This window comes from Talpa occidentalis, unplaced genomic scaffold (genome assembly GCF_014898055.3).
Source record: "Talpa occidentalis isolate TD23 unplaced genomic scaffold, MPIMG_talOcc4v2.1 talOcc4.3, whole genome shotgun sequence".
Classification (NCBI taxonomy): Eukaryota; Metazoa; Chordata; class Mammalia; order Eulipotyphla; family Talpidae; genus Talpa; species Talpa occidentalis.
In genome coordinates this window covers 1,499,922-1,520,865 of record NW_023603184.1, presented here as the reverse complement: position 1 = coordinate 1,520,865, position 20,944 = coordinate 1,499,922, and the positions used below count along the sequence as shown (strand labels likewise).

At 49.8% G+C, this 20,944-nt stretch overlaps 5 protein-coding genes across 7 annotated transcripts in view; 3 read left to right on the top strand and 2 right to left on the bottom strand.

Annotated features, from left to right (window-relative positions):
- Positions 1-118: 118 nt before the first annotated feature.
- On the bottom strand, positions 119-4,489 carry MED19 (mediator complex subunit 19). Its single transcript, XM_037522228.2, has 5 exons — positions 4,253-4,489; positions 1,600-1,856; positions 1,059-1,155; positions 650-744; positions 119-466 (listed from the first exon to the last, which is right to left on the bottom strand). Exons 1-5 carry the CDS (start codon positions 4,461-4,463, stop codon positions 398-400), a joined length of 729 nt encoding a protein of 242 aa, XP_037378125.1. The 5' UTR covers positions 4,464-4,489; the 3' UTR covers positions 119-397.
- A 161-nt stretch (positions 4,490-4,650) lies between these two features.
- Positions 4,651-10,756, top strand: TMX2 (thioredoxin related transmembrane protein 2). The gene is made up of 8 exons (XM_037522220.2): positions 4,651-5,064; positions 7,953-8,013; positions 8,225-8,338; positions 8,616-8,692; positions 8,903-9,009; positions 9,194-9,259; positions 9,339-9,468; positions 9,804-10,756. The coding sequence occupies exons 1-8, from the start codon at positions 4,876-4,878 to the stop codon at positions 9,948-9,950; spliced, it is 891 nt and encodes a 296-aa protein (XP_037378117.1). The 5' UTR covers positions 4,651-4,875; the 3' UTR covers positions 9,951-10,756.
- Positions 10,757-11,149: 393 nt separating this feature from the next.
- On the top strand, positions 11,150-16,714 carry SELENOH (selenoprotein H). The gene is given in 5 exon segments (XM_037522218.2): positions 11,150-11,268; positions 11,366-11,457; positions 11,460-11,510; positions 11,597-11,720; positions 12,366-16,714. Coding segments are annotated over 4 exon segments (360 nt in total). The 5' UTR covers positions 11,150-11,152; the 3' UTR covers positions 11,698-11,720; positions 12,366-16,714.
- On the bottom strand, positions 12,512-19,638 carry BTBD18 (BTB domain containing 18). Of its 3 annotated transcripts, XM_037522215.2 has the most exons (4): positions 19,238-19,638; positions 18,992-19,067; positions 17,930-18,094; positions 12,512-15,316 (listed from the first exon to the last, which is right to left on the bottom strand). In XM_037522215.2, exons 3-4 carry the CDS (start codon positions 18,051-18,053, stop codon positions 13,248-13,250), a joined length of 2,193 nt encoding a protein of 730 aa, XP_037378112.1. In that variant the 5' UTR covers positions 18,054-18,094; positions 18,992-19,067; positions 19,238-19,638; the 3' UTR covers positions 12,512-13,247. The 3 variants fall into 3 exon arrangements, with proteins under 3 accessions (XP_037378112.1, XP_037378113.1, XP_037378114.1); XM_037522216.2 differs by lacking the exons at positions 18,992-19,067; positions 19,238-19,638 and adding an exon at positions 18,953-18,982; XM_037522217.2 differs by lacking the exons at positions 18,992-19,067; positions 19,238-19,638 and having other exon boundaries at positions 17,930-18,465.
- A 735-nt stretch (positions 19,639-20,373) lies between these two features.
- The window catches only part of CTNND1 (catenin delta 1), a 62,658-nt gene continuing 62,087 nt past the window's right edge, over positions 20,374-20,944 (top strand). Inside the window, exon 1 of the mRNA XM_054699195.1 lies at positions 20,374-20,572. The gene's annotated coding sequence lies outside the window, so the exon portion shown is untranslated. The remainder of the gene's footprint in view (positions 20,573-20,944) is intronic.

Genomic DNA, 20,944 nt, shown 5'->3' with positions numbered 1-20,944 from the left:
AAATCTCTTCAGATTTTAGCGTGCCTCAGCTTATACCCTTACTTGTGTAGAAAGGCACTTACCTCTTCACAGGCAGCCATACTTCAGCCAGTTCACTAAATGCAAAAAAATTTTTTCCAAAGAAAAGCCCTAACAGATGAAGTCCTAAGTTAGACAAATTGCACAAAAGAAAAGAGAATTTCCTGGGAGAGAAAGAGATGTCCGTGAGAGAGCCAACTGGGCTGGACCTTACAAAAAACATGGTCCTTCTCTCAGTGCCTTAGTCCTGAGCATAGCAGGAGCTGCTCTGACCCAGCTGCAGGTGTTCCCAAGATGGTGTCCAAGGGCCGGGAAGGCCACTTTCATCAGCAGGTTCAGTGCAGCAGGAAAGTCCTTTGGGGACAGCCCAGGAGTCCCATTAGCGGAGGCTGCTACTGCTGCTGGCCTGAGAGCTGCCCATCCCTGGGTGGTCTGGACTGTGTCGGTTCTGGGGAAGACAGGAGGAGGGTGAGAGGACTGCCAGGAAGTAGCCTTGGCCTTAACCAAGGCTGTACAGGAAGACAATGCAACTTGCCCTGGGTTTTCAATCACGGGTCAAAACTGAGGCAAGGAGCGTTACTTAAGACATGAGGAGGCTTAAGATGGGAAACTTGCTGGGCCCCTCCCCTACCTTCTTTTTCTTCTTCTCTTTCTTCTTCCTTTTCCGTTCCGGATCCTCCTCTTTTTTCTTTTTCTTTTTCTTATGATCCGAATCAGAGGGTGTTTCTGTAGGAGACATTAGGTGCCTATCATCTGGAGAGCTCAAAATTCCCTACTGCTGGGAACACTGCACACCACAGGAAAACCTTGGTCAAGTAGGGGTGGGCAACTTTTTCGTCAAACAGCCAGAAGGCCAGAAAGCATACCGAGGCACTGCGAAAGCCCTGGTTTGTACTTGCCCAGGAGACCCCGTACATCAGTTTCTTTCAGGAAAATCTGGGAGTTCATGGCCCTAGAAAGGACTTAACTGGGTTTTTAAGTGACGAAAGTTGAGCCAGATTCAGAACATCAGACTGCCTTTGAATGGCACTGCTTCTTACCTGGGGGAACGGGATCCTGGGTACGGCTCTGTTTGTGCTTTTGCTTATTCTTCTTCTTGGGAGGCTGAATGTGCATCAGACGACACTGCTCTGGCAACTGGCAGAACCAAAGGAAGGTCTGAGTGAGTATGGGAAACAACTCCCCTGTTCCCATCTATTCTGGTCCCCAAGTTAGGAAGGAACACACGGACAGGAAAACCAACACTGGGGCCTCTCTGGTGGCGCAAGGGGTTAAGCATCGCATTATGAAGCTATCTACAGCCTCGGCAGCACGAGTTTAATCCCCGGCCAGCCAGAGAGAAACCCGCGTGGTGAAGCAGACCTCTCCTGTCTCACCCGCTGCTCCCCTCAGCAGTGTGTTTCAGTCAGTCTGCCTGTTCTGTTCCCCACTCTGTCTCTGGTGAATCCTCTCACCCCCTGCATCTCTGGCCTGTACCCCAGCTCTTGTATGCATAAATAAATATTTTAAAAAAAAAAAAAAAAACAACACTGTCTTTCATGCCTCCCCATCTGTCTCCTTCTTGCCCAAGAGGAGACTCACCGGGCCAGTGTGGAGGCGGAAGCCAGCCAGCATGGTCCCTGTGATCGGATTAAAAGAGCCACCAAGAATAGGGGGCTTCTCAATGAGGGAGCGGAGGCTGCTGTTGTCATGGGAACCAGGCAGGTCAATCATCCCTGGCAGGTCAGGCAGGAAGTTACTCAGCTTCTCCTTCATCTTCTTCCCACAGAATCTGTGGTAGGCATGTTCCAGGTTGTAGTGTGTGATCAGATTGGTGCTGCCTGTCAGCTCTGTGCTTCCTGAAAGAAAAAAAAAACAAACAGTACTAGTCCCAAGAGTATTTTTTTTAACTCACTGACTCAGACGGAATGTGAAGGACTGTATTTTAATCTAAATAAGGAATCTTTTAGGTGAGAATTCTAACAATTTAAATTGATTTTTAGAATGAAAACCAGCAATATTAAGCAAAAGCATAACACACACTAAAATGTAAATACTGGAGAATGGTGGGTTCGATATAGGAAGGAGGGAAAAAATAGGTAAAAACCCAAAATAGTGCAGAGACACTGTTCCCAGCCAATGAAGCAGATACCACACTTGCCCTGGACTAACCAGAATTACCACCTTAATGATGTCACTCCACTACACAATGTTCTGAGTGCTTGTCATAAAATTTATTAGTGAGAAATACTCTGACACAATCAGGACACCATTACCTCACAGCTCAGTTATAGCCACACTGCGGACCAGCAAATGATCTAGTGGCATGAAAGTCTAGTGAAGGGCTTTCCTTTTTTTCCTAGCAAGAAACACTAATCACCTTTACAAACAGCCTAGACAAACAGCCAGGAGATTTTTCTTGGTACTGCTGCCTGCCCCATTTAAAATTGTCACTCTTTTTACTCTTCCTCAAAACACCAAATATAATTTTTGCCTAGAAGAAAGAAATGTTTGATTAGAAGATGGACAACAGGAATTCTAATCCTAAGCATCCCCTGTGCCTCAGTTTCCTCTTATCTACGGACTGAGGTAATAACAGCTATCCTACGTATATTTAATTATTTTCAAAGTTCAAGTGAAACACTGAAAAGTGTAACAATGCATTAACATTTTAAATAATCCAAGGTGGCTTTTTTTCAAAGAACATAAACATTTACTAAGGATCCAGTGGAAGAATCCAGTCTACCATTTCATCTACAGGTATGAAGAACACTTAGGGTACAAATGACCAAGAAGCTTGTTTATAATCACTTGTGAAATGTCAATTTCTGTGAGCTCAAGGACAGGGACAAAGTCTTTTTCATGTATCACTGGTGCTCAGCACGGTGACCACACTTGGTGCTCAGTAAATGCTAAGTGAACAGGGCATTTTCCAATACCCTCTAGGTCTTCCCATGCCTGTCTCCCCTCGCCCTTTTCCTTCCATGCCCAATGTCTCAGAAGAGTGGTCTATTCTCATGGCAGGAGACTCAGCACCACAGTTTTCTCCTCAACTCTGCATTGCCTCCCACCATTATAGCTCTCCTTTCTCCAGGTGGTTATGCTTAAGGTTCAAGTTAGTTAGCATGCTGTGCTTTTTCTAAGCGCTTTGTGTCCATCCAATTTTTTTTAAAGTTTTATTTATTTATGCATACAAGAACTGGTCTATAGGCCAGAGGTGTGAGCATTCACCAGAGACAGAGTGGGGAACAGAACAGGCGACTGACTGAAGAACAGTGTTGAGGGGAGCAGCGGGCGAGTCAGGAGAGGTCTGCTGCACCATGTGGGTTGCTACCTGGCTGGCCAGGGATTGAACTCGTGTTGCAGTGGCTGTGGATAGCTTCATAGGTTGCGTCTTAACCCCCTGCCACCAGGAAGGACCCAACTTTTCTGCTTTGACTATTAGTTTTAGGAAGATGATTTACAGATCTTTCTCCCAGCCTGACTCCTCTCCTGAAAACTAATCTTGCATTTCCCATTTCTTCGCAGTCAATTCCATGCAGATTCAACCTTCACACTTTAGCTCATTATTTTCTTAGAGAAAGGGCTTCTCTGATCACCTGAGCTAAAGTAGTTCTGCCCTTTCTATCACATTTTCCCCATATAGTACTAATCACTATCTGACACCTTGTTTAATTTTGCCTCCTCTACTGACATGTAAACTCAAAAAAAAAAAAATACACCCCACAAGGATCTTATCAGTTTTGTTCACAATTGTATCTTCAGCATTTAAAAGAGAGCTTGATGTGCAGCAAAAACAATGCTTTGAATGAAAGACTCTGGTTCAACTCTAACCACTTCTTCCAACAGATGAGGAAACACCGTGGCCCTGAGGAGGGCAACAAGCACCAAACCAAATGTAAGTCTGTGGCACATTGGAAAATAATAACCTTAGGTGCACAGGGATGTCGAATCAAGGATGTTAGGTACTCTCGAGCTTCAAAATCAAACCCTCACAAATCTTTAGGGAGCCATAAATCAGCATCAGTGACAGTGGGCAGACACGGTGTGAAACACAGTCACGAAGACGCATTCTCTCCCCAGCCCATCCCAAGAACTGGTGTCATCCCTTTGAATGTGAACCCGGAGAGCCCTCTCACTTCGAGCGCCTGGTCCTAGCACGCCCTGCCCAGGTGACTCGCACCTGCACCCCGCCGAGAGCCACGCCCACCACCTCTGCTCTGATTGGCCGGCTTCGGCCAGGCCGAGCACTCACCTGGCAGCTCCCGCATCAGGTAGAAAGGACCACAGCCAGCCGCTGACTTGTCGGGTGGGGCCGTGACCGCGGTGGGGGGCGGGGCCGTGCCGGGCCCCCCGCCCGGAGGAGGGGGAGGAGGGGGTGGAGGCTTTCCTGGTCCGAAGCCGAGCGCGGTGGGAGGCGGTGGTGGGTCAGTCTGAGTTCCAAACAGCGCGGTGAAATTCTCCATCGTCCCCTCGGCCCCAGCGCCGTCCCGGTCTGGCGCTGGTGGTTCTCATTGGACAATCCTTTCACGCTGTCCCGCCCCCTTCCCCGGGGAGCCGCTTATCATTGGATGCATTTGGCCCCGCCTACCCTCTTCCGGCAGCCACTTCCGTCGCTTTCTGAGCACGTTCCGGAAGTGCTATCTGACCTTGTTAAAGTCTCTGATATCTGCGCCAGCCACACTCACAGAGCCAATAAAATGACTTAGGTGGGAAAACCGAAGGTTAGATTGACCTATAAAGCATCAAGTCCCTTTCGGTACTTACCGGGGCGCCCAATCAGAGATCTACTTCCGGGGCCCGCGCCGGGGCATCCGCGACAAGGCCCAATCGCAGGCTCAGCGCGGGGCGGGGCCAAGCCTGCGGCGGGCCGGCAAGATGGCGGTCCTGGCACCTCTCATCGCTCTTGTGTACTCGGTGCCGCGACTTTCGCGATGGCTGGCCCGACCTTACTACCTCTTGTCAGCCCTGCTCTCTGCTGCCTTCCTGCTCGTGAGGAAGGTGCCCCCGCTTTGCAACAGTCTCCCCACGCAGCGCGAAGACGGCAACCCGTGTGACTTTGACTGGGTGAGCGACCCCCGCCTTAGCGCCCCGCAACCCTGGCCCTGAGCTTCCGTCTGCGAGCCCTGAGGGTCACCTTTTTGCGGATACCTGAGGTTCCGAGTCTGTAGCGGGCTTAGAGACCGTTAGCGTGGAGGGTCTGGGCCGTCACCGAGTCTAAGTGATCCTGTTATAGGACAGGGAGAGGGGCAGCCCAAATCCCGCAAACCTGCCTATTCTAAATGGGTTCTGCCATCCGCCGCATCCACTTTTGTATCGGGGTTGCTCTACAACAACCCTCTCTGTGTTTAAGATGGGAAAACAGGTTAACCTGCGCTGCAGCCCGGTCTCCGGACTCTGAAGTCCAGGGTCCTTTCCGGCCGCCGGTTCATACCTGTCAACAGCCCGACCCCAGCTACACCTGTACAGTGTTTTACTGTGATGCTCAAGTCAAGTCTCCAGAGGAACCAGGGAGGCAGACAAGGCACACAGTAACCCTGTTTCATTGATGAAGAAATTGGTATATCGGTGTGGTTAGGCGTCTTGCCCAAGGTCACAACTGAGGAGTGACTAGGACTTGACATGACTCTTCCGATCGTAGCTCTTGTACACTCTAACCGCCATTTTTTAAAATTCAGTTAACGTTTCCAGTGAGCCTTTATGTGCTAGATATTATGCACACTTGTGGCGGAACAAAAATGAATTCAGATCGTTGGGCTTCTTTGAGTAGGAATTGTAAAACACGTGGGAGAGAAATCTAGCCCAAGGCTCTGACTTCCAGGAGGGTAGGAGCTGGAGGGGCCGCTCCGAAAAGTGATTTGAAATTCTATGCCTTCTGCTATAATACAGCATCTGTGTTCCAAGGAGAAGGGTCATCAGAATTTTTGTCTTTTTTTTTTTTTCCAGTCCCCAAAATGAGTCTTGACCTTTACCTGGACGTTTTTCTTTGTCCTTCACTTGTTTGCTCTTTCATGCTTCCTCTGTCCTTTCCCAGACAGTGTTATTAATTAGCTGAAATGTAACCAGGCTGTTTCTAAAGACCTGTTTTCATCTGATATGCTACACTATTTTAGCCAAAATGCTATTGGAAAATATGAATGGATAATAATAAAAATGTTAATAAATGTAGGGACCTTTTATATAATAATTCATATACTCGTGTCTAATAGTGTGTTTAGTGCTGGTTGGTTGTATACTTTGTAATTACTCTGACAGAATTTTTCATAGTTAATGTTTGTTTTCCTGGAAAAAGCCAGTGTTTCTTCCTGGAAAATCTGTGTTTTACCAATAGTCCCTGTAACAAAAGACATAGTAAAGGCGGAAGTACCTCATGTATATACATGGGGAGATACTTAAGGAAGTGGCTTCACATTCTGGCTTATAAATCGTCTTCAACAAGAACAATACTCTCTGTAGAGAGTATTGCTTGCTTGTACTCGCCCCCCGCCCCCACCCAGGAGGGCTAGTCTGCAGTTCTACCTCTGTCCAGGGAGGCAAGAGTCTGCTGCAGTATGCCCGGGAGGAAAGGAAACCAAGTTTATAGTGTACAGAGCCGGTCTCCACCATAGATTCATTTTCTCTCTTTAGAGAATATTCCTTTTAGTTTTCTCTTTGGTCTCCTGATTGACCATCTTTCACAGTTGTAAATGCCAATTCTAACCCAGTTTCACTCCTATAAACTCTTTTTTTTTTTTTTTTAAGATTTATTTTTATTTATTTACTTGTTTGTTTGTTTGTTTACACAAGCACTGGGTACAGTCAGAAGCGCGGGAGGGTGAGAGAATTCACCAGAGCCAGAGCGGGGAGCAGAGCAGGCAGAAGGACCGAAGTACACTGCTGAGGGGAGCAGCGGGCGGCAGGAGGGGTCTGTGCACCATGCGGGACCCTCCTCCGGTGGGCCGGGGAGCAGCCGGGAATCGAACTGGCGCTGCAGAGGCTGCAGGCAGCTTCGCAACCCAGCGCTCAACCGCTGCGCTACCGGGGAGGCCCCTATAAACTCTTAATTTCTGTTCAGTACAGTGTTTAGTGACGTCTGTCTTTTTTCCTAACCCCCACTTCCATGACCATAAATCCTGTCAATTGCTTTTTGTTGGATTTTGAGGCTAAAAACCTGGTCCCAGACTCCTAGCAGTAAATTGCAGTTGACTGCTGCTGTCTGAATAATAACTTCAGTCCCTGCATTGTAAGCTGAAAGGTGTGGAAAGCCTCAGACCATTCAATATGTAGTTCACCCTCCCCTATGCTTTCTATCAAATGGTTCTTGTTATTTTTCATTGCAGCCCCACTGAGGTTATCTTGTTTCTCTGTCATTTATTGCCTGTCTCACTTGCTCACCTGGAGTGTATGCTCTAGAAGGTGAGAAAGAACTGTAAGCCAAGGGTACTGAAAAAGCACCTGCAAGAGTTCTGACAGGTCTCTTTCAACTCTCAAATTATATTAAAGGTGTGTGGGTTATCACTGAGTACTGTGGGGAGAGGAATGATCTAACTTAAGCAAAATGAAACAAATGAAATAGCCAGATATTATATCAATAGGCTATTACTGGGAAAGTTTCCCTGGAAAATCTTTATCAGGGTAACCCTGAGTTGTTTGTAACATCTTGAAGTTTTACACTGTATTATACTTCATATGACTCTCATTCCCATTATCTCATTTAATCCTCATAATAGTATTTGTACATGGATGTTTAGTTGACAAAACCAAAATCCTGAGATTAAGTGATTTGCTGAAAGGCCTCAGCCAGTGTTGGGCAGGGGTAGAACCAGAGGCTGGGTCTTCACTACCCCTTAGCTGATTCCAGTTATTTATTGTTACTTTTCCGGTCCGTGGATCTGTTGGGTTTTGTTCCATATTTGGCCTTTTCACCCAACTCAGTCATCTCTGCTCATGCACTCCTGTCGCTGACTCTGTTGCAGAGAGAAGTGGAGATCCTCATGTTCCTTAGTGCCATCGTGATGATGAAGAACCGCAGATCCAGTAAGTGTAGCTTCGCAGTCTCGAGGTCAGGTTTGCTGCTGCCAGAGGTGCTTTCATTCATGTGGTAAGAGGGCCGTCATGTAGTGGCCCTCATTCTGTGCCAGGGCTGAGTAATGGATTTTTGGTAATGGAACACTTCAAAGTGTTCCTGGAAGGAGGGCAAGATACAAGCGTGCAGCCCAGCCTGACCTGTGATATTTTTGTGTTTCAGTCACCGTGGACCAGCACATAGGCAACATCTTCATGTTTAGCAAAGTGGCCAATGCAATTCTTTTCTTCCGCCTGGATATTCGCATGGGCCTGCTCTACATCACGCTCTGCATCGGTAAGGAAGCTACAGGAATCTGGTTGTGGGAACCAAACTCTGGTCCCAAACCAGTTTCTCCACACCCTTCCATATCTTGTAGCTAATTAATTATATGTGGCTCAGATGATAAGAATCTGCAGAGATTTTGTTTTAAAAGGAAAGGAATGTATCTGTGGTGTTTGTAATGTCTACGAAGTGTATTCTTTGGTGCCTGAAACCTTGGGATGGGTTTGCAAGTAAACCCCCTTCCCCAGGCCTTGTATGTTTCCTGTGACATCTTTTTTTTTGTGTTTAGTGTTCCTGATGACATGCAAACCCCCTCTGTATATGGGCCCTGAGTACATCAAGTACTTCAATGATAAAACCATTGATGTGAGTGCTCTTCCTCCCTTTGCTTTTGGGTCCCTTGGGGGTGATTTTGTAGTTGTGCGCTCTCCTCACTAGGAGGAGCAGGAGTACTTCTGAGTGGAAGTCAAGGGCCTGTGGTTCCTTAAGGGAGCTCAGGTGGGGGAGGGAAGCCAGGAAGAGGACACTGCCTTGTGCCTGTGTGACCTGGCTCACTTTTTCTTCCCTGTGTGGCAGGAAGAGCTGGAGCGGGACAAGAGGGTCACGTGGATTGTGGAGTTCTTTGCCAATTGGTCTAACGACTGCCAGTCCTTTGCGCCTATCTATGCTGACCTCTCCCTCAAGTGAGTAGTCCAACGGGAGGAACAGTGAAAACGGGGGTGCTGCACCTTCCCTTTCGTTGTCTCTGGCCTTGATTTTTGCACATGGCAACCAAAGGCATCACCTGCTCTCCCCAAATAACTGTACTTCCACTTCCCTTGGTCCATTCTCCAGTCTTGGGCTGTGTTACTAATGCATCCTTCTTAGGTACAACTGTACAGGGCTAAATTTTGGGAAGGTGGACGTTGGACGCTACACGGACGTCAGTACGAGGTATGTAAGGGCCCGGGCAGAGAATCGCTTTGAATGCTGTATACAGATTCATTTACTGGGTGTTTTCTGGGTCTTGTAGGTACAAAGTGAGTACATCGCCCCTCACCAAGCAGCTCCCTACCTTGATCCTGTTCCAGGGTGGCAAGGAAGTCATGCGGCGGCCGCAGATTGACAAGAAAGGACGAGCCGTCTCTTGGACTTTCTCTGAGGTACATGAAGAGAGAGCAGGTATTTTGGAGAAGGATGAGGACAGGTGGGTGGGCTTTGGGGCTCCACCTGGGTTTGAGTCCTAGCCCTGCCAGTAGCCTGCAAGCTTGGAGAGTGCGCACTAGTTGTAGCTGTAATTCTTGACACAGTGATTGGTACAAAAAACATGTACTGAAATATTAGTTGACTTTTCCAGGTACCCAAACAAGGAGAGTTAGGGTTAAAATAGACTTCCGTTCTTTGCTTCCTCCTTTTCTAGACAGCTCCTAAGCCCATCTTCCTTCCCGGGCTCTGAAGTCTCACACCCTGAACCCTGACGTGCATCTCTTTTAAACAGGAGAACGTGATCCGAGAATTCAACTTGAATGAACTCTATCAGCGGGCCAAGAAGCTGTCGAAGACTGGAGAGAATATCCCAGAGGAGCAGCCTTTGACCCCCACCCCCACTGCAGAGCCAGATGGGGAGAGCAAGAAGGACAAATAGGGTCCTTGCGTTGTCATTCCCAGGCACCTGGGAGGCCTTGGCCCTTCTGTAATCACAAACCCTACCTGAGGCTTTGGCCTTTTATTTATGTTTTCCCCTGTGGGTGGGGTAGGGTGATTTTAAAGAGGCAGCCAGGGAATTGTCAAATACCCTCCAGCAAGGTCTCTACTTCTGCGGCCAACTGCTCACTGGGGGAAGGGGAGAGATGGCAAACAAAGGAGGAGGAAATGCTTTCTCTCCAAGTCTGGGTCAGTGTGTCAACTGCTGTCCACCTGTTTTGTGGTTTCCTCTTAGCCACCTACACAGCTACTTAAATTAGCTTGAACCCTAACATAAGATGCCAGGGTGCAGAGGCAGCACTAAGATTTTCCTTCGAGGAACCTTGCTTCTTTAGGCCCTTCTGGCTTGGTCTGTGGCCTTCATTAAAAAGTCTATGCCTAACTGGGTTACTTACTGATTCCAGGGAGAAACCACAGAATTTTCTCACTGGCGATAGTATTGAATAATCCCCCTATTTTATGGAGGGATTAAGGGGTCCGTTTGAGACTGTCTTCTGTGCGGTGGGGCCTGGAGGTGAAAACACCTGGTTAGGATTGGGGTTTCCACCAACCATCCCTTGCGTGGTTTTCCATAATAAAGACGGTGGAATTTTCTTTTGATTGCGCCTCTGTGTGGCCTCTGTGTTTATCGTGCATTGGAAAAGCCTGCAATTGAGGAGGGACTGCCCAGCCCCTTCACTGCAGAGGCCACTGATTAGTTTCCCCCAAACCAGGCATTGGACCCAAGGATCGGGGTGAGGTGGGGAAAGCTGCTTTCGGTCGTCCGCGTGCCCACCGCACCCCGTTATAAAAGGTGGTTTTGGCTGGGGATGGGGTCCCGGGAAGGAGAGGCGGGCGGGGTCGGGGTGCGCTTCACGCGGACGCGCGGCGGCGGGAAAGCCTCGGAGACGCCATCGCGGCGTGCGGGCCACCTGACCCGCCTCGGCCGCCCCCGTCCCGCCCTCCCCCTCCCCTTCCCGGGCCCCGCCCACCCCGCGGGCGCTGAGTGGCTGCGCCCGGGCCCCGCCTCCAGGCCGCGCCGCGTCCCCTTCCTGCCGCGCGGGCTTCTCGCGCGGCGCCTCCGGCGGGTGCGCGGCTCGCGGTCGGCGGCCCGGTCTCCACCCGGCTCCCGGCGCGGTCGGCGGCGCCCGCGGGCTCAGCGCCATGGCGCCCCGCGGGAGGAAGCGGAAGGCCGAGGCGGCGGGGGGCGCGGCGGCGGAGAAGCGCGAGAAGCCGGCGGCCGGCCCGGAGGGCGAGGCGGCCGTGGTCATCGAGCACTGGTGGGGTGGGGGCGGGGGGCGGGGGGGGGGGGGGGCGGGCGCGGGCGGGGGGGGGGGGGGCGCGCGCGGGCGGCCGGGCTGACTCCCGTCTCCCCAGCACCAGCTGACGCGTGTTCGGGCGCCAGGCCGCCGCCCTGAGCCAGGCGCTGCGCCGCGAGGCCCCCGCGCTGCCCGTGACGGTGAACCCGGCCCGCCCCGCCGGGGCAGCTTCGAGGTGACGCTGCTGCGCCCGGACGGCAGCCGTGAGTGGGGCGCGGCCGGGGGAGGCGCGGGACGCCGGGGCTCGGGGCTGTGGCGCCCGGTCAGCCGGCTCTCCCCGCGTTCCCAGGCGCGGAGCTCTGGACCGGGATTAAGAAGGGGCCGCCGCGCAAGCTCAAGTTCCCGGAGCCGCAGGCGGTGCTGGAGCAGCTCCGGAAGCACCTGCCGTAGGGCGGGCGGAGGACCGCGCGGAGGTGCGGGGCGCGGCGCGGCGGGGCGGGGCGGGACCGGGCGGGCGGGACGGGGCCTGACCTTGGTGCGGCCGTTTGTGCCGCGGCCCGGGGCCCCCCGCTTCTCGGTCTGTACCTGTATTTTCAAAAACGCTGTTGCCGCAAGGATCGCCTCTCTGGGGCGTCCCGCTGCCCCAAGACTGGCGGGAAAAGCGAGTCGGCGGAAGACTGGCCCTCACCTAGAGACTGCGGGTGGTGACGCGATTCTTTCCAGAAACGCGACTTGCATTCTTGGTAGATGCAGCTATTGCCCTTTGGGGGGGCAGTTAATCCATTTTCTACATCCCGCAATGCTGTGTCTGGATTCTTTCAGCTGGTCGTAAATCACTCCTGTCCTTATGACTTAGTCATTGACTCGTGCTTTTCTATTTTTTGGGTCGTGACCCCCCCCCTTGCCTGGCAGACCCGGGCGTCGTGTGCGCTCACCCCCCACCCTCCTGGGTACTGTTGTTCCCGGTATGCCCTGAGCATCCCTCCTGATGACCCGCATCCCATTGTTGTCACTTCTGGTCACAAGGACTTGGTGTTTCATTTGCCCATGATGTGGCTGGGACGGGGCACATTGTCTGGACCCCTTCTCTAATCTTATGTCTTCCCTCATTTTCACAGCCTTCCTCCTGGTGATGTTGGAGCATTCATGATGGGACATGACCAAACTTCAGTCATGTGCCTGAAGCATAGCTTCTCCTCCAGAAATGAAGGTTCAGTTCTGTGGCAACCCTCCAGCGAGGCATTGGAAAGTTCTTAGATTTGGTTTGTTTAATAAAACTTAAAGTGTTTGATATAAAATATTTGAGCAATAAAGTAAAACTTAATCTGCATGTAAGCGATGGACAAAGCCAGCCTTCTGGGATTAGTCGCCTTTCAGTTACCTGGAACCCCTAAAGTCTCTGGTAAAGGATGTGAAATAAGTATGGGGGAAAAAAGTAAATAATTTATTTTTATAAAAGCAACTACTTTTTTCAACTCACTTCTTGGAAGTGATGAAGATGGAGGCTCTGGCTGGACTTTCCATACTCTGCAGTGAACAAGCTCCACACATTAGCTACTGGGTAAAATCCTGTTAGTCCCTTGCCACTTAATGTTCTGTCCCAACACTGTTTCACACCTTGTTCTGGAGGGTACACGGGACCCCCCCACCACAGAGGGTGATTTACCAACTTTTCCCAAATTAGCAGTGACTAGGTAACTCATAACCTGGGAGACCTGGCCTTGGCCTTCTGGAGTTGGGGGACCACAATTTATTGTCTCACTTGTCACTAACTGGAAAATAGATTACAGAGAAATAAGGTGGTTCAAGTTCATAATTTTCTACCCATGGTACTACTTCTGCCTGGCTTCCAAAATCTGGGGAGGGGAGGCCTAGAGAGCCAGGGGTACATCTGACTCTTGGGCAGAGAGAATAGGGCCAGTGCTAGCCTCTCTGTGAACACATTTTGCTAGCTGACATCTCCCATCTCCCAGTGCTCCTAACCTTCCCTCCCCACTTGGCTACGTTAGTATATCTATCTCTGTTTCTGACTCCGAGGAAGGGTCAGGCCATACGGAGGGAATGTTGGCGGGCACCAGCTTCCCGTCTGATGTCCAGTCTACCACGTCAATCTCTTCCTCCTCGGGGCTGGCAGGAAGTGGGCTCAAGTCAGAGTTGTCAAATACCTCCTTGGCTGCCTCTGGAGCAGGGTATAATACCTCATCCATACTTAGGGGCACTTCCAGCCCAGACTCCCCCCAGTTTGAAGAGGGAGGTGAGAGCTCCCCATAGGCCCTCTGGGGTGGGTCAAGGGAGTCAATGTGGAGAAGTTGGTTCCTTTGCCCATGCAGTGGCTGGCAACTGGTCACTTCCAGGTCTGGAGTCCAAGAGCCTCCCACTGAAAGCACCTCCCCTTCACTCATCTCTGAGGGGATGGCAAGGGGGCTAAGGGACTCAATTGGCTCTTTGTTCTCAGAGGGCAGGACAAGGGGGCTAAAGGGCTCAATTGACTCTTTGTTCTCACCAACAGGTTCCTTTTCCAATCCTGTGAGCTCCCTGGGCCAGAGTTCCATGTCTGGTAAACACCATTCTTCCCCCTCAATCCAGTTCTTTCCAGTTTCTGTCAGGTGGTAATTAGGGGTCCTGCAGCTCTCAGCCCTGGGACTCTCCAGAGCCCCTAACGGCGGCTCAATATCTGAGCCACAAAGCATGAAGTCCAGGATCTCCTCCAGCTCGCTGGCGGCAGCAGCACTGGTGATTCTGTACTCCTCAGCTTCACAGGGCGGCCCGAGCAGGGTCGTGTCAAACGCATAGGGTTCTCTGCAGTCAATATCCAATCCAGGCTCCTTCCCCACCAGCTCTGGACTGGCCCCAAACTCACACTTCACTGTGGGCTGGTCTGGGGAGTGGCGAGCAGACAGCAAAATGTCTTGTAGCCTAGAGCACACCGGTGAGTCCTGACGCGGGTCTAGTCTAGCCGATGACATTTCTTGCTCATTAACAGAGTGTGGCCGAGTCCCCGGAGGCTCTTCCAGGTCTCCAGGTCCTGGGATCTGAGGGCTCTCTTGGGAGTGTTTGAGGGGAGGCTCTTGCACCACCTCCCAGCAGGTTCCGTTGACGATCTTCCTCAGCTTCACTCTCCCTACCTGCCCCTCCTCTGCAGCATCTGAGTTAGGTGTTCTGACTTCAGGGCTTCGCTTCTTGCTCCCACCTGTCTTCTCAAGACCAGAAGGGCTGCCTGGAGTGCTCTGTAGAGCACTCTCCCTCCCTGGTTTCTGCTTGGCCTCTGGTGCATCTCTGTTTACACTCTTCTGCCGCCAAAGACGTCGGCCAGGAGCTGCAGATACTGAGCTGGGGCCGCTCACAATGCTGGAAGGCTTGGATGTACAGATGTCAGGAGACGGCTTGGAGCGACTCAGCCTGATCTTTCTGGGCAAGAGTCGCTCATCCACGGAGGGGCGGTACAAGCCGGGTGGGGAAAGTGCTGGAGGACCAAGGGCAGGGCCACTCTTGTTCTCTTTAGGTCCCTGGCTGTGGCTTGGTGAAGCGCTTTTTTCTTGCAGAGCTGGGCAGGCTCTGGCCTTCTTCTTGAGCAGAAGAGCGCCAGACAAGGTCTCTGTGTTCTGTCGGTTGCTCTTCTCCTGGGGTCCCTCCTCTTTCCCCGAGGACTTCACTCTCATTGCCCCAAGAGGACAGGGAGTCTGGGTAATGGGCAGTGGAGTTCGAGGGTGGCAGCTGGATGCTACCACCCTGGCAGAGATTGGTGCAGGAGTTGGAGGTTGTAAGCATTCCCGGTTCAGTCTTCGACCTTGAGGAGCCTTCACTAACTTCCCACCTTCTAGCTGAAGGGATTCTAGTTCAGATACGCGGAGCTGACGGGCAGCAGAAAGCACATCCTGAGCTTCTTCTCGAGAAACTTCCATCTCTGAGGTATATAGAAAATCTACCAGTTTTCTAAGTGTCCTGATCTTCAGGCCCCCCAGTTCCAGTACCACTTTCCGACCCTGAGCTGGCTTCTCCCGCTCCAGGCGCTCTGTGAAGAAGGGGCTACAGGCAGACAGGATGCAGCAATGGGCTGGGACTGCTTCACCTGGAGGGAAACCCAAACACTGTTACCTCATGGAGACTGGCATGTTTATGGGCTAATGCCCATGTTATTATCCAATTAATGCATGTTATTACCCAAATGAGTTGCCCCCTCTATATCCCACTGTGGAAACTCAAGGTGGAGAAATTTACTCCTCTCTCTACCCAGAAACTTCTGCCATTACTTGGCTAACTCATCCTTTTGATCCTTTAAAATGCAGTTTAGACATCACTTCTTTCAGAAAGCCTTCTACCCACCCCAAGTCTGGGTTAGGTGCTTCTGGGTACAGAGAACAGCTATCATAGCAGTTAGTTATCTGTAGTGTAACTGTCCGTATCTCCTCCACTAAACTGTAAGCTCTGTGAGGACAGGATCCTATCATATTCTTTTAACTACACCCACGACTAAACAGAAAGCAGAGGCTCATATACTTGCTGAATCTTTTTTTTTTTTTTAACTTTAAAGATTAAAAGATTCCATAGAAGCAGCTTGTGGTCTACTATAAGGAGCTTTTGAATGAATTTTGATGTGGGCGATCAGGGCTCAATTCTCTTCTGAGCTCTAGGCACTGCCTATTAGGCAATGGTCTGTCCTGAGCCACCTTTTATTTATGAACACATCCCAGGCACTCTCATGGCTTCAATTACAAAGCCAACCAATCCTACCTCTGCCCAGAAATCTTTCCTGAGATACTAAACATGCCAGTCATATTTCTTGTTACGTGTCTATATGGATGTACTAAAAGTACCTCCAGTGCAACCTTTCTAGAAAATGAACTCATTCCCTACTCCTAAATGCCCATCTGTTTCTTACTTCAAAATAAAGTATCACATTCACCCAGCTGCCCTAAAAACTAAAAATTATCTTCTTTCTTACCCACTATAATTAAGCGTTAATCTTTAAAAAACTAGTATTTAATTACTTATTATGTGTGAAGTCTTGTTCTAAGTTTTACCAGTGTTAATTCATTTAATCTTCCCTGCAGCACTGTGACAGCTATTGTTATTATAGATGAGTAAACTGGCAGAGTTAAATAACATGTCCACATTTACATACTAGTAAGTAGCAGGGACACGACTGGAACCCGGGAAGTCTGGTTACGGAATCTATGCTCTTAACTACAGCAAGTTTTACACATTTTCTTAACAGATCACAAGCCATACATTTCTGTTTTCAATGCCTTAGTTCGGGTTGTCATTCCTGCTGTGGACTCAAAACAGCCTATCTGGCTTCAGCAGCAATCCAATAATTCTCATGCAGCCTGGAGTGCTATTTCTAAGTAGGTATCTGATTATGACCACCCTTTTAAAAACCTTTAAATATATCTCCCAGTGTTCTGTGGACAAGACCTACTTCCTTTGCATAATATTGCAGACTTTAATGACTGCTGCTAATTTAGTCGTAACTCTGGTCAGTACACTCCCTGTAGTCTGTGGTCTAGCCATAATGAACAAGTCACAAATCCCAGTCCCTCTCTAAATTTCTTTATTTGTTGTTCTCTCTGCCTAGGAAAAATCTTTCCCTACTTCTTCCCACTTCTGTTTGTCCTTCAGATCTTACCTAAGGGGTTATCAACTCCAAAAAGATCTCCTTAACCCTTTGTCTCCAATCAAATCTGAATGATCCTCTTTTATGATGTCAGCCTATATTCACTCAAAATGCTACTTATGATACTGCACAGTTACTTAAGTGCACTGGTGAGTTGAATGTCTTCCTTAAATGATTTCCTCACATGGAGGAACTTTAGCCTCCTACATACTGTGCATCCATAGTCGTATAATGTACTAGCATACAATAGGCAATTGATACTTTTTTTTTGTTTAGTTTGTATTAAGGAATGAATCTCAACTCTGAGTTTACTAAGACTTAACTCTAGGCCCTAATTCACTCATCTGTAGAACTGGAAACATATAACATACTTCCTGACAAAGCTGTTGTAAGACTCAAAAGAGACACTGTACTCTGCAAACTGTTAAGTGCTACAAAATGTTAGCTGTCATAATCCTTATTTATAAATGAAGAAAATAAAATTCAGAAAGATGAAGTCACTTGCCCATTTGTCACTTACTTAGTGACACTTGACAGTTCAATTAAGACTTGAACTCAGGTTCTGATTCCTAGTTTGCGCCTTACACATTTATGCCAGGCTCTACCTCATACTGATTTAACATTTCAACTGTAAAAGGAAGTTATGGAAATATGGTATGTATTTTTAGGTCTAACAACGAACAACAAAAACTATCAATCTAAAGACATGAACTTAAATTAAGCAACAGCTTGGCAGGAAAATGGGAAAATACGTATCATCTAACACTTAAATGGTGTTTACTACATTAAAAACACTTCTAAGTGCTATACATATGTTAATTCAATTGTCACAACCATCCCATTCTATTATTTATCCATGAGATTTCTATGCTTACAAAAGTTTACAATCAATTTCACTTTTTAAGGAGAAAAACAGCATAACCTCATTTTCATTCTTGAAAATAGTAACTGTCCTAGAAACAAACAGCTTTTTACCAAATAGCTTATAGTGTCCAAAGGTGGTAACACAGTTTCCTGGTCTTGTCCTCCAGTACCTTATTCTGTGCTGAGTCTCCATTAGGCTCTTACCTTCTGCCTGCAGAAGGACATCACAGAACACACCACTCTGTTGCTGATGATGAAGCTGCAGAAAAGCTAACCGGAGGAACCGAGGATTCCTATACAGGATTTTGGGACTGGCAGGGGAGCACATGTTGGTCTCTTAACAAACCTAGGTTTTCACAGATCAGATTCCTGTAGATCAGAGAATATACATTTCAGAACCATGGTTATACCTTTTGTTTTCATATCTTAGTTTTTTCGTCTTTTGAAATGCAGGGAAATTTTCAACGTGAGAGACAACAGCATGAATTAAGGAACCATCAGCCCAGAAATTGTGCCAAGGGTAACAAAAAAGCACATCATGGTAGATACATATGGGAACTCAAGAGATAAACCTAGATTTGATCTCAGCTCTAGTATTAGCCTAGCTTTATAATCTTTGGCAAATGACCTAACTTCTTTGAGTCTCGCTTTTTCAATCTATGAAATGGGAATGATAATGGTACTTACCTCATAGGGCTGCTTTAAAGATTAAAGAGTCAATGTAGATAAAATTGTTTAGCACTCAGTGTCTGGCATAATCTACCCATCACCCAATATGGTAGCTGATTTTCCTTAAGCCTTCCTCATTCACAATTCCATTGAGGCTCAACTCCTACAATGCTGACTCCTCATATTCTTTCTGAGCACCATGTTTGCAAATTCCATGCGTACAATCCTCCATTTCAAAGAAACAATATTGAGAACAAAATTCTCTAGGAAAAAGCACACATCTCTTTTTCTCCAGGCTCACTCTATCACACTAACCAGCAGAGGGTGCACAGCGGAGAAAAGCACCTGCTGGCCTTGGTGGGAAGGTCCCTCACAGAAATGAGGACATTGATTGCCATCCTTAGTTCAGATGTTCTACCAACGCCTGCCTAATTCTGCCTGGAAACTGGCAACCAATCTGCCCTTTAGGTTTAACAGTCCGTTAATTACTGCGTTAACGGAGCAAGGACAATTTAACATTCCACCCCTCGGGAAACTATCTTCTGACTTCAGGCTTACTAAAATTCCAGCTTTTTGCGCTGAAACCTCCACACTCACTGCACAGCTGGTGTTCCTTTCCTGGCATGCAGTTTGCTGTCAGGTGGCACTCGGGATCCGGGATAATTCAGTCAAACTGTCAGGAAAGAAAAGAATGGAAAGGTAAATTAAAAAAGGGTAGGTTCACTTTGGGTCTCAGTCGGAGGGCTGCGGGTGGAGGGTGGCAGCTGTTGCAAGGGCCCATGAACCCAGGCCCTGAGGCAGCCTCCCGATCCACTTGCCCCGGATCTTGCCCCTAGACCCCACCTGGAACAGCTCTGCAGGAGGAGTTGCTCCCGGGGTCCTCTCTGCGCCCTGTCCAGCCTGCTGTGCTTCCTCCCAGGGTCGTCTCGCGCCCAGGAGGTCCAGCAAAGCAGCACAGGTGGGCCCACTGCCTGAGGTGTCCTCTCCCAGCCCAGAAGCCAGGGAGACGCAGTGGTCGAGAAAGCCGGGCTTCAGGTAAGGCCTTGCAGAGCCGGGCGCCCGGAAGCTCAGCGCTCCCGGCCCAACTCCTTTGAAGAGAGACCTCTCGCCGCGATGGTTTCTGGGAGTGGAGCGTGGGGAGTCCGGAGGCCCCCAAGTCCGGGCTCCTGCCCACCTATTCCTCCGGCCGCCCGGGCTTTGCAGTCACCCCCTGGTACCCTCGTTCCGCCGCGGGCTCCGGCACCCTCATGCACCGGGCGGCGGTGACAGCGAGGGCCTGACGCCACGCGGCCGCGCCACACACCTCGCGCCGGTGTCGCGAGCCCCGACGTGCGGGCTCCGCCCCTGCCCTCGGCGCCGGCCGCCTGAATACGTCATCCCCATTGGCCGGAGGCTCCCCGGCCAGCCAATCAGAGGAGGGGCAGCGCTTGGGCGGGAAGCCGAGTCTCCAGGGCCTTGAGGGCCGCGGCTGGAAGGCCTAGGGCGCAGGTAGAAGGAAGGCCGGAGGGGCCTCCGGCGGGAACACCCCTGGAGAGGGTCAGGACGTCCACCGGGTGGGGGCCGGGGCACAGGTAGGACACCTCCACCTTCCTTTTGAAGAGGCGGCAAATGGCGGGGGCGCTGCCGAGAGCCGCGGGGTAAGGGTGGAGGAAGCCTCTGGTAGCAGTTGGCGCCTTGGCCCCCATCTCGGTCTAATGGAGGGATCTCCGAAGGCCTGGGGCGCTCTGCAACAAGGTCATTGGCCTAGTTTCTGGATTCAGTTTTTCAGGATTCTACTCCACCCCAGGTCTCGGTGAGCTGGTGACCGAAGGGGTTGCAGGCGGCCGGTCTGTGGGATGTAGAGCAGTTCCTGGCTGGAAACAGCTCTTTTCAAGAATAATATCAAAACATTAAGTGATCTCAAGATCAAACCTTTAGAGAGAAGGGCAACTCTGTTATAAATCCTGACAGCAGTTCTTTCTCCTGTGCGCACTAGGACTCCCGGGATTCGTGTGCTGCCTTTTGGGCGATGACCCGAAAATGACCAAATCGAATGCCATTGGCGTCAAATTGGTGAATTTGGCGTCAAATTGGTGAGCCTCATCCCCGCCCCCCCCCCGCCCGTTGAGGCCAGGTGGACGCAGAAAAAGAAGAAGCTGAGAAGGGGAACTTGCAAAGGGACATGCCCCACACAGAGAGGTGAGTCGTGTGATGTGTTCAAATATGTCTTCATGGATTCCTCACACCTTTTCAAAAAAGGATTTGAGGTGGTTGATTGAAATATGGAGGCCAGGGCTGCACAATTCCAAATCGGGTAATCTCCCTAGTTTGAGGCCCCTCCTCTTAAGATGGAATAAGGAACAGAAGACATTTTTTGTTGCACTTGTCATATTTTGAAGAGGAAGCAATTCGTGATAGGACGGAAAACTTAGCAGAAGGAGGACAGATTTTAGATGTCAGCAGTGCAAGCACACACAAGAAAGCAAGCAGTCCTGGGGAAAAAACACAAAAGGCAGAATAATGCTTGTTTATGGCATCTGTTACGGGCAAACCCAAACTCTACTGGGCGGG

Coding starts and splice junctions, on each gene's coding strand:
- MED19 (XM_037522228.2), bottom strand. CDS start 4,463: ATGGAGAATTTCACCGCGCTGTTTGGAACTCAGACTGACCCACCACCG. Junction 1,156..1,599: donor TCCGCCTCCACACTGGCCCG/GTGAGTCTCCTC, acceptor TGGTTCTGCCAG/TTGCCAGAGCAGTGTCGTCT. Junction 467..649: donor AAGAGAAGAAGAAAAAGAAG/GTAGGGGAGGGG, acceptor TGTCTTCCCCAG/AACCGACACAGTCCAGACCA.
- TMX2 (XM_037522220.2), top strand. CDS start 4,876: ATGGCGGTCCTGGCACCTCTCATCGCTCTTGTGTACTCGGTGCCGCGA. Junction 8,014..8,224: donor GATGAAGAACCGCAGATCCA/GTAAGTGTAGCT, acceptor TTTGTGTTTCAG/TCACCGTGGACCAGCACATA. Junction 8,693..8,902: donor TCAATGATAAAACCATTGAT/GTGAGTGCTCTT, acceptor CCTGTGTGGCAG/GAAGAGCTGGAGCGGGACAA.
- BTBD18 (XM_037522215.2), bottom strand. CDS start 18,053: ATGTGCTCCCCTGCCAGTCCCAAAATCCTGTATAGGAATCCTCGGTTC. Junction 15,317..17,929: donor TGTCCTTCTGCAGGCAGAAG/GTAAGAGCCTAA, acceptor GTTTCCCTCCAG/GTGAAGCAGTCCCAGCCCAT.